Genomic DNA, 12,146 nt, shown 5'->3' with positions numbered 1-12,146 from the left:
TTTTACCGGTGTAAAGTAGAGCAACCTCAGGGCTGCTTTATGTTATGCCATCTCCCCTACAGTGCAGTTCCGGGATCCCAGCCATAGGGATGCCACTGGCCATAGCCCTTGCCCCAGGATGGAGATAGGAGGGAGGTGCATGAGCTGCTATTATTATTTATTATTTCTAGTACGGGGTGCCTAGAGGCCCCAAATGAAATCAGGGTTGTTTTGTGCTAGGCAGTGTACAGAAACACTTCCTGCCATGAAGAACTTGTGATTTAAAGAGACAAGATTGATGAAGGGTGGGAGGGGAAACTGAGGTATGGAGATGTTAAGTGACTTGCCCAATGTAAGCAGCAGGAGCCTGACTGGAATAGGACAGGGTCCCCGTTGAGTGCTCTATACACAGGCCCACGCTGTCTTTGTGGCCGGGGGAATTTTCAGATGGCTCTTACGCATATTGTAGGGATGTTCTGTGCCATTGGAGCGTCTCAGAGCAGCCAGAGCACACAGGAGGATCTGGCGCATAGACTTTGGCCGTCAGGTGGCGTCTGAGAACCAAACGTAGACCCCTATCCAGCAACGCACTAAAGCACATGCATAATTTCCAGCATGTGAATTGTCCCCTTGAATCAATCGACCTAATGGTTCTATTCACATGCGGCAGTTGAGCCCGTACTTAAGGGCCTTGCTGGATCAAGGCCTTAGTGGAAGAAAAAATTAATGAAGAACCAAAAAAAACCCACACAAAAAACCCACCCCGAAGGCTGTTAAATTGGAAGGCAAATGAAAGAAGGTGTAAGTTCCCTGTCCCAGATGTTTCTCACCACATGGCACCTCCAGATCCATGCTGCTATTTTATCCCCTTATTTTTCAGGAAAGCAGAAGAGAAGGAAATCACTTCAGATGTAATTGCACCTCGCAGCTCCTGCTCGACTCTATTACACAAACAGTAGGGAGAATTCAGTGTCCTCTATGTTCTTTTCAGAGTATTAAAAAAAAGTATCTGGGATATCTGCAGTCAAACCACCTGCTTTCTTACTTGGTCATGGTTACCTCATCCGAAAAGCAACCCCCTTGGTTTTTAAATAGCATAGGTAGATTTTGTTCTACAACATATCGCGTTCCATAAAAACGTAATGCAAATAGTAAAGGGGAACAAACCATGAAATTGTCCTACTGCTTTTAAGTGGCCCAGATGCTGGTATAAACGTGGGCGGGGGTTGGTTTTTTTAATACAATTGGCGTATCTTTTGTGTTTCTCCTTTTTAATTCTAATCGCAGGCAGCCTTCTTGGATAGAGGGTCACATTAGGAAACATTTACAGTGCAAGTCCGCGTGCACTGTATCTTACTGCTTTTTTCAGTCGTAGAGCCTGAGTCCATGTCCATTGAAATCAATAGCGCCTTCCCATTGACTTCAGTAGGGTTTGGGTCATGTTCCTACTTGAATTGCCCAGATTGTCTGTCTCTGTCATATATAGTACCTATCCCAAATATACCTTGGGACACTTTTCCATAGAAATGAAAACGACTATTAAAAATAGCTCGGTTTGTCTTCATCTACCACTAGCTAGCTAATATAAGGCTCTAGACAAATGGACAGAAATGCATTCAAACATTCCTGTGTCAGGTAAAGACTTGTGTGTTCCAGAAGGAGAGGAACTGAATGGCAGGTTATTTACAGAATATAGTGTACATTTTAAATCGAAGGAGCACCCCAAAAGCTTTCTGGTCTGGTGAAATTTCCAGCACAACCTTTTAAGCTCCATTCTCTTCTTTTTCTTGAAAATCCTTAATTTTCCAAATGTAAAATTGAAGGCCCAGTGGTACCAACGAGCAACTTTCAGCTTGCAATGTGGTTTTGAGCAATAGATCATCAGAGCAATGATGCCCAGATGATGTATTGCACTAATACATCATACCAGCACTATCGCTTTCATGATATATTAGTATAATACACTATCAGTACACTATCACTGATGTATTACTCAAAAAACACAGTTTTTAACCTACAAAAAGCATCTTCAGCTGTAACCTGATTATTATTTTTCTGTATTATTTTTCTTCAGCATAAACAATAGAGTATTCCTCAGCTTTCTCTAGGGCAGTCTAGGAAAAAAGGGAGAGGCATTCAGACTACCTTGCTAACTGAAACTTTTTCTGTCATTTCTCTCTATTCCAGTGAGCAAAGACTTCTTATGGACTGAAGCTAACACCATATCTCAGTGTGTAAATTTCCTACCAAACAAACAGGCAAAATAATTTTGATTTTTGGGCTTCAATCTACACTTGAGCCATGTGTTCTGAAAATCTTGCTGCGGTTCATCACTGGGGGTTGATTTGCAACTCAGCAAGTCATACCTGGGGCAAAATCCATATAACACTTTGCACAAAGCACTCAGGGCTGTTTCTGATGCCCCGAGCTCCACCCTATCTAGGCACTGAGTATGAGGCTTTGTAGAATCATAGAAGATTAGGGCTGGAAGAGACCTCAGGAGGTCATCTAGTCCAGGGGTCGGCAACCTTTCAGAAGTGGTGTGCGGAGTCTTCATTTATTCACTGTAATTTAAGGTTTTGCGTGCCAGTAATACATTTTAACGTTTTTAGAAGGTCTCTTTCTATAAGTTTATAATATATAACTAAACTATTGTTGTATGTAAAGTAAATAAGGTTTTAAAATGTTTAAGAAGCTTCATTTAAAATGAAATTAAAATGCAGAGCCCCCCGGACCAGTGGCCAGGACCCAGGCAGTGTGAGTGCCACTGAAAATCAGCTCGCATGCTGCCTTCGGCACGCATACCATAGGTTGCCTACCCCTGATCTAGTCCAAGCTGTCTGGATTCTTAGCAGTAATAATTATTAAAAGATGGGGGTTCACTTGTTTGAATTTTATCCCCCTGTTTTCATTACAGGGGAACCCCGCTATAATGTGCCCCGGGATACTGCCAATTCGGTTATAACGCGGGACGAGTCTGGCCCCGGCGGCTGCAGCGGGTGCGGGGCGTTTGGGATCCATGCCCCGGCGGCTGCAGCAGGAGCGACTCTCCCTGCAGCCCCGGCGGGCCCCTGGGGTTCTCACCTCTGTCCCCAGCAGGGCCGGCTCCAGCCCGCCCCGGCGGCTGCGGCGGGCGGTCCGGTCAGGAGAGTGGGGCAGGGCTGCAGGGCTGCCGCACTCCAGCAAGCGTCCGGCTGGTGTCACGGGGCTGCGGGGCTGCCGTGCTCCGGCCGGGAGAGCTGGGCTGCTGTCCTCTGGCCGGTGTCACGGGGCTGCGAGGCTGCCGCGGTCCGGGCGGAGGTCCGTCTGGGGTCACGGGACAGGGCTGCCGCACTCCGGCCAACGGTCCGGCCGGCGTCGCGGGGCTGCGGGGCTGCCGCGTTCCAGCTGGTGCTCTGGCCAGGGGAGCGGGGCCCCCGAAGACGACCGCCGCCGGGGCGAATTGGTCTAAAGCCGGCCCTGCTGACCGCCCCCCTTCTCTCTCTCCCCCCGCTCCCTCCCTCCCGCTAGCCAGGGCTCACACTCTGCTGCAAACTGAACACAAGTACAGTGGAACCCGGCTATAACGCGACCCCGCATTTACCGCGATTGAATTTTTTGGACCCCAATGATCGCGTTATAGTGGGATTCCACTGTATTTGAAATTATTTATTTACCTATCTTTCCCCAGAGTTCATGATCAAATACAGCCCCTCTCTCTCCATAGTACAACAGGGCCAATCTAATACATCACACCTCATGGAGGCAGCTAACAAGGAAGAGATGCTTTTGAGGGAGGGTGTTGCTCTTGCAGCTACCAGCGCCGGGGTTCTGCCAAATATGGAGGGGACTTTAGGGCCCGATCCCTTGTCCGTTGAAGACAATGGAAAGACTCCTATTGACATCAGTGGGCTCCTTCATTTCCACCAGTTTTGCAGAAGACTGTTGCGCTCTGTGACTGCTCTAGCCACACGCCCTTTCTGGCTATGCTCGTCCCTTAACTCTTCTTCCTCATAAGGGTTGTGAGCACTTGGCTTTCCCAGAACCTGGACTCCCAGTGGGTTTTATGCCACCAGGGCCCTCCACCACCAATTGTACCAGCAACGTTCAGGTTCCACTTTCTTGGAAGATGTTGTAAAAGCAAAACTTTTTTTAGCCTTGCAGAATACATGCTGTTAGGCATTCTATACATCCCCATGTGTCCTCCCCATAATACCATTGCTATCTGAACAGCTGTGTGGTTTGACAGCAGAGTCTGAGGAGAATTTCCTTTATCCCATAGTCTTCTCAGAACACTGCCGAGCCAATACTACGTAACCCTGACCCTGCAGCCCTCCGGCTTACACCTGCTATCTACCTTCTAATGCAATCCGAAGTTGGCAAATTCTTATTCCTGTCAGTTTCAAAGTCACAACAGTCAGCTCTAAGATATGCTGTCATTTCAAAGCGCTGGCTAAATACAACTCAGACTGACAACTCTGAATAATTCCTAAACTTTCTGGCAAAAAGAAGAACAGGAGGACTTGTGGCACCTTAGAGACTAACAAATTTATTAGAGCATAAGCTTTCGTGGACTACAGCCCACTTCTTCGGATGCATATAGAATGGAACATATATTGAGGAGATATATATACACACATACAGAGAGCATAAATAGGTGGGAGTTGTCTTACCACCTCTGAGAGGCCAATTAATTAAGAGAAAAAAAACTTTTGAAGTGATAATCAAGCTAGCCGAGTACAGACAGACAGTTAGATAACAAGTGTGAGAGATTCAATGTTTGTAATGGCTCAACCATTCCCAGTCCTTATTTAAACCGGAGTTGATTGTGTCTAGTTTGCATATCAATTCTAGCTCAGCAGTTTCTCGTTGGAGTCTGTTTTTGAAGTTTTTCTGTTGACTTCAAAAACAGACTCCAACGAGAAACTGCTGAGCTAGAATTGATATGCAAACTAGACACAATCAACTCCGGTTTAAATAAGGACTGGGAATGGTTGAGCCATTACAAACATTGAATCTCTCACACTTGTTATCTAACTGTCTGTCTGTACTCGGCTAGCTTGATTATCACTTCAAAAGTTTTTTTTCTCTTAATTAATTGGCCTCTCAGAGGTGGTAAGACAACTCCCACCTATTTATGCTCTCTGTATGTGTGTATATATATCTCCTCAATATATGTTCCATTCTATATGCATCCGAAGAAGTGGGCTGTAGTCCACGAAAGCTTATGCTCTAATAAATTTGTTAGTCTCTAAGGTGCCACAAGTCCTCCTGTTCTTCTTTTTGCGGATACAGACTAACACGGCTGCTACTCTGTAAACTTTCTGGCATTTCGCTCAAAAGCTCATATTACAGCAAAGTTGCTTTCTCATGTTTTTCATCTTCTGTAGTCTGTGAAGATTTGCAATTCAGTTATAGAACAGGTTAACGTCTTTTCCCTCTGATAATAATAGAGTGGGAGCCAGTGTGTAGTAATAGGATGTCAGGAAAACATCACTGTCAGCCTACAAAAATTATCTAGATAATCACCATTGTTTGTTGTCTTTGAATTTTCAGCACGTTCATGTCCATGTACTTCCAAGGAAGGTTGGAGACTTCAGCAGAAATGACAGTGTCTATGATGAGGTAGGTCTCATTCAAAGATCTTATTGCTAGATCAAAGTGGGTGTCAGTTCAATCAACCTAACGAGCCAGGTCTTGCCCTAGATAAAGTGGCATTATTTAAAGTGAACACCACCAAATTTGATTTTTTTGAAACTGCTGGCAAAGAATCTGGTGATTACAGAACACTAAACAGGATAGTATATGGATTTTCTTGCAAGCGAAGGATCAAATTATGCAATGCATAGGGCTGTAAAGAAGTGTTGGGCGACCCCTTAAGCTCATGTGAGCTACCCTTGCTGTGAGTAGTTGTACAGGGGAAGATGCAGTTTCACGTGCTACTTCCATCTTTTCATGTTCTCTGTATGTGTATATATATATATATCTCCTCACTATATGTTCCATTCTATGCATCTGATGAAGTGGGCTGTAGCCCACGAAAGCTTATGCTCAAATAAATTTGTTAGTCTCTAAGGTGCCACAAGGACTCCTGTTCATCTCACGTTCTGTCCCCCATGCACGCAAACAGGAGTGGGAAGGCCAGGGTGGGGAATGGGCAGAATTTTGCACCATGCCCCAACAAAGGGGTCAGCATAGCTGCGCCAGCACTGTGAGGAAAATACCTTTCATTGGCCATGGACCTGGTGCAGGGTACTTCCCCCTCAGAGCAAGGAGAAACCCAGGAGGCTGATTACCAATCTCAGAGTCAGTGTCTGCCTCTTGGCCTGCTCCAGGGGCCACACAACAAGACAAGCTCATGGTTCAGCCCTAGAGATCAAAATTAAGCAGAATAGATGTGTGTGTCTTTGATATACATATGCATGTGGCTCTGATTGCAGGATTGGAGCCATAATCAATTACATTGTCATGAAATTGCTGATTTTTTTGACACGAACATTTGTATTGGGCATTACCACTTTCCCCAGCTGATAATCTGAATGAGTTAAATGAAAATTGTAATCAACACACTTTTGTGTGCATTTCTTGGTTGCTTGGTAAGAGATTGTATCTTAAATATACAGACTTTATTCCTTCCTGAAAATTATTAATGTCAACTTTTTTCGACACCACGCCATCTGTTTTAGGAAGAATCATGATATTTTTCTGCTGTTGCACTTTTTTCCCCTTTGTGATGTGCCTATGATAAGGCTTCCATATAGAATGTTATTTACACATTCTACAATGAAAAATGTTATATCTTGTGTTGGATCATCTCTAAATGTTATGACTGTGAAATGATTATGGCAGTGAAATATTAGCTTTGGGAGTGATGTGTATGCGAGAGTTATGGGATGGATGGGGGCCCTGACCCTGGAAAACACATGTGACCAACGATGCACAATTAGACCAAATGAGTTCATTATGGCAGTACTTGTGTACTGCTGTGATTAAAGGAATATCAGCAACTTGAAATCTAATCAATATTTTTAAAATGTGTTAAAAATAGTTTTAGATGCCACACCAGTCCCTGAGTTCCTCTGCCTTTTTTAGTTTTGTTTTACAACGACATTTTCCAATTTTTAAAAATACTTTTCTTTCCCCATTGCTGCATGTAAAACCCACACACACAGGTAAAGTGTAATGAAACAGACTATACGCTAAGTGCAGCCAAATGGAAAAAAGTAAGCAAACAAAACAAGATATTTCTTTCTCATTGCTTTCAGTTATAGCAGACGTGGGTGGTGTTTGTAGCAATAGTGAACAAAAAGAAAAATCAGACAGCAATCTGGCTTTAAATTGACATATATATCCTTTTGAGGATGAATTTAAACCCCAGTGTTGTTCAGATATTGATAATTAGCCACATGTGTTTTTCAATGACTGTAGTTAAGTCCGGATTTCAAACCTTTAAACTGTATGACGTTAGACTGTATTGTGCCAAAAAATTGTCATTTAGACCCAGCTTAAGTTGTTCAAGACAAAGTTCTTCTGTTTTGTATTGTTTTGTTAAGCAATACATTACTGTAAGAGCAGTGGATTAAATCCTTCTGATATTTTTGGGGAGTTGGGGAACCAGAAATTATCACAATATTTAAACATGAAAGCTGGCTATTGAAGGTGTGGAAGGTGTGCAGTTTTGCGGGGCGAAGAGGGGTTGAAACTGACCAGTAGTGTAGCAGAACCTCATGTTGTCACAGAAAGATGTATCTGTTTGTCAGGAAGATCCATGTGTGGATCTTTGACAGGTCAGAGATCACTCTGTATCGGCAGGCTGCAGCTCTGTAACAGGTAGCCTGCTAACCAGTGAGATAAGGCTGTTGGAGTGTTCTTCAGATCCCAACTCCCCTGGAACATAGTCTGAGGTCAATCAATATCTTGGTTGTAAGTGTGGTTTAGTTTACATATGGGAGGCTGCTAAAAGGAGCTATATTTTGGATTGCAAACATAGACACTATTCTGTAATTGCCCCCAAAGGCCCATTCACATATAGCCTGTGTATACGTGCTGCTCAGCCTACTTGTCACAAAGCATTTTGACAGGGACATCTCATTAAAGTGTACACCAAACCCAACCACAGTGCAAGATAAGCAAATGCTCTGTAACTATTGTGTAGGATTCTCTGCAAAGTCCTGATCATAGCTTTGATTCAAGTGAACGTAAATCTCCAAAGTGCCTTTAACTGGTTTAGAGCCTTCCAGACTGTGACACGTTGTCATCTGTTTATGCTCGGTAGATTGTTGGCAAGTCCCATGACACTCTTCACTCTTTGACAAGTGAAGAACGTGCCCAGATGTTGAGGCATCAGTCTGTAGGATTTCTGGAGACAAGATGTTGGAAAGGAGCTGCATCCTCTTGATGTCTCCCCCCACTCCTCCTATCCCGGGTTGTCTTGGGAATGAATATCCCTGTTGTTGAGTAATGGTTTGAGCAGAGGAATGGGAATCAGGACTTCAATAGGTTGAGCCCCCTTGGGTAAATCCTATTTATCCTGCATTTGGGTGTGAGGCTTGGAGATTCTGTCTCCTGACACTATTTTAAGGTATAAGGGGAATATTTAAAGGTAGAAAATAATGTGTCTATGACAGATGCAATTCCCTGTACTTTGGGAGATCTCACTGAATTAGGTTTAAGTATCTTTGGAGTCCAGTGTATTAAATGCAAAGGTTCTGTAATATTGTGATCAAAGGACTATATTAGATAATATGGCAGACAATGAACTGTTGGGACAATAGTATGAAGTGGAGTTTCTGGGAAATTTCTAGGAGAAGGTAAATGCAATTTTACCCCATCCCCTCTGCCTCTGGTTATGCAAAAACCCAGGCCTTTGAAGCTACGCCCTGAAGGGAGGACAATTGTTTGCTGTTCCCAGAGCCCCAAGATCAAAGGCGCAAACTGTATAAAGGAGGAACTCTCAGATTTACGAGAGTGCCCATTCTGAGCTAACGGTTGTTATGAACTTGTAACCACAGAAAACCCCTTGGTAGGTCGAAGGACGGATCATCTGCCAAAGCCATGACTGGAGCTGGGGATGGGGGGACCTGTGGTAAGCTATTAGCATGCATGCAGTATGTTTTCTCCTAAATGCTTTTATCTTCAGAATAAATGTGCTTGCTTAGAAAAATTGTGTGGTGGATTAACTGTGGGCAATTACACTGTTTATAGTCTCTGAGGAGAAAGCAAAGCAGGCCTGCTGTGAGTAAGTTTGACTTACTGTGAAACTCACAATGAAGGCAGGGAACTGTGGGGCCTGGAGTCAGAAGGTAGAGAGAGTTGTGTGTCTCTACCCAAGACGGGGGATGGCGGACGAGCTAGGAGCCTAGAGTGGGTGCTCTTGCTTGTCCATGGAGGGAGAATACAGTGCAGTTGCCCTGAATTGTGAGAGTGTCTTTATTGCTTGGTATGTTTTTATGGGATTGACCAACAGGCTGTGTTGGATGATACCTCTTGTTCTTGGTGCATATTTATACTTTCTTTATGATTCAGTATTGGAAAACTTAATCACAAAAGAAGAGAGAGAAAGAAAAACATCCAATCCCCAAATGCTTTTCCTGACATGTTTCCTCCAATGAGTCACTTGATCTAAGCATACGGATCTCAGAGCATACTTCAGACGCCTCTGCTTGATTACTTTTAAATATTTATAGAATCGTTAGTAATGAAAAAACCTACTGGATTTGGACCATTTTGGCTGAGGAATACGCTTTCTCTCTGCCTCTGCAGTGAGACTCCCTGAGATTTGTTTATTTCCTGGGGATTGCTAATGAACCACCATGTCACTTTGTCACAGTGAAGACTAAAGGTATGTTTTTTTAATCCTCCCGTTTTCCTGAAATTATTTGGAGCCCAACCCTGCAGACAACTTACACGTGACTGTTAAGTTTCTTTCCTAAAGCAATTACAGGATCAGGCCCTTTATATTTTACTCTTGGTTTATACCCATTTCATATCAATCTTGAGGCATTCTTATCAATGAATTCTATTTGTTTCTTGAAGATTGGAACTGCAGTGGAAGATCTGGATAGCTATTAGGAAAAGGCTTTAATCAAAACACACGTATATTGTCATCTGTATTTCTTTCATTTGGTTTAAAAGAGAATGAGATCTTTATATTTATCCATCCAAGGAATTTAAGGGAGTTTTTGTCAAGGAATATCTGCTTTACAATAGAGGATCGGTTCTTTTCTGCTGTGAAAGTATGACACAACAGATTGATTCAGTTGTGCATCAGTGGATAAACTCTACCAAAGAGCTACATTCTGCGTTGATATAATGAGCGTGGGCACTATGTAGCTATCAGAGGTCATTGTATTAAAGACCTTGAAGACATTATCCTGAAATGTCTGTCCACGCTCAGAGCACCTCGGTTAAGGAGCACTATGTGTTTGTAGAACCTCTAACACAATGGGGCCCTGATCTCAGCTGAAGCCATTAGCTGTTACTATAATAAAAATAATCATCATCCTGCCTTAGGTTGAGGGTGATAACTCTCTTACTGCGGTGGGTATGGGGCTCTTCATTGCTGTGCATAGAGAACAGAAAAAAACAGGCTTGTGTTACCATCATTATTAATGAACGTTGATGTTGGATTGACAGCCTTGGCGGCTGGAGACATGCCGGCATTGTCCATCCAATGGGTGACTCAGCCTTTTTTGAAGGAGACCTCTCTAGAGGAGTGAATGAAATCAGTCTACCTGTCAATGAGATCCAGCGCTGCTAGAAATGGTGTCATTTAGCACCTAGTGATGCGTTTGGGGATGAAGAACCCTGGATGCTCTCACTCTATGCTCAGTAATTGGACTGAGACCACCGTCCTATTTCCATAAACAGTTACTACCAACGCAAACCGTATTCAGATCAATTAATTTCAGGTGAACAGCTCTGCGTCTGTAACCGGGCTTCTTCTCCCCCATGCTCAAGTTTCTAGTCTCCATCTAGGTAGAAGCTCCTTGCCTAGACTGGTGAGAAATGCGAAAGGGATGAAAAAAGGGGAACGCAAAAACAAGAGAGCCACTGAGACGCCAATCCCCAGATACTCTTTGGGATCAAATGCACCTAAGTTAAAGGGCTGGTGCTGAGTCTGCTGCATTGTACCTCGTCAAAACTAAAGTCCATGACTTGGAGATTTTGTAAAATGTTTAAAGCAGCAGCAGTATTCCGTCTGCACCATCTGTTGTTCTCCTCCCTCTGAGATTCAGACAGAAGCAAGAGAATCACTTTGGGAAAGATATTTTGACTTGCTGATCTCATTCAGCGCATTACATTAAATCATTTCAGCAGCACAGGAACACCCTTGTAGTGTTCATTTGCCATTCCGGACGATGAAGCAAGCAGCTAAGCACTGCGTTCTAGCTTCCTTTTCAACCAGGCCGCACTGGGGGGTCAATGGTGAATCCGCAAGCTTAGCCAAACAAGCCTAGAGTTCAGGTCTCCCGTGAGTGGTTCGTTGTAACTTTGACTGTAACACATCTAGGTACTGAAGTGCTGACAGAAGCTTTTGTGCTGCCTCATTATGTATAAAGCCCAGTGGAGGACTCATTAAAAGCGCACAGTTGCAGAACCTCCTGAAAGTAGCTTCCCACTTTACTCTTCAAGGAAAGTTATTTACGACCTGATTCCGTGCCCACCGAAGTAAATGGGAAGACTCCCAACAATGTCAGTGGGCATTGGATTGGTCTCTCCATGAAAATTAACAGCAGGCGGAGTTAATAAGCTGTTCCTAAGTCCATTCCTCGGGGTTATACAGTACCTTTTGGCAACATACTGTTGCCTGCTGGTAGATCAATCTGCTGTATTCTAAACTCTCTAAGGGCCAAGTTCTTCCTTATTATCTTGTGCAAGCCCATGGGGGTGAGTTAGGACAGAATGTAGTGAATTGGTGCACTAAGGGCAAAGGAGCACTATTTCCCCCCCACTGCCTACTTCTCTACTTTCATTTTGGTGGAACTGTCTTCTTCCCATAGGCTGTGAACTTCATTCTGGTCTTGCCAAGATAATTCTTCAAAAACACATTTCCCTTCTGACTGGCAAGGCATTTCCTGACTCTTCCACTAGCCGATGAGCCCAGGTCAGTCCTTTGCCTCATCTGCCTTGGGATAATGCAGAGAATTGAGCAGAATGAGTCAGTTCAGCAAACTGAACGGCACTTG

At 43.7% G+C, this 12,146-nt stretch overlaps 1 protein-coding gene across 10 annotated transcripts in view; it reads left to right on the top strand.

Moving 5' to 3' along the window:
* FHIT (fragile histidine triad diadenosine triphosphatase) overlaps positions 1-12,146 on the top strand; it is a 1,007,374-nt gene that overhangs the window by 849,638 nt on the left and 145,590 nt on the right. For 9 of the 10 annotated variants that reach the window (XM_065550631.1, XM_005297876.5, XM_042850013.2 and 6 more), the window contains one exon: positions 5,515-5,583. The exons of the other annotated variant lie outside the window; for it this stretch is intronic. In XM_065550631.1, the coding sequence (XP_065406703.1) occupies positions 5,515-5,583 (69 nt within the window). The remainder of the gene's footprint in view (positions 1-5,514; positions 5,584-12,146) is intronic. 10 annotated transcript variants of the gene reach the window in all.

Source organism: Chrysemys picta, chromosome 7 (genome assembly GCF_011386835.1).
Source record: "Chrysemys picta bellii isolate R12L10 chromosome 7, ASM1138683v2, whole genome shotgun sequence".
Taxonomy (NCBI): Eukaryota; Metazoa; Chordata; order Testudines; family Emydidae; genus Chrysemys; species Chrysemys picta.
This window is presented reverse-complemented; position numbering and strand designations above follow the sequence as displayed.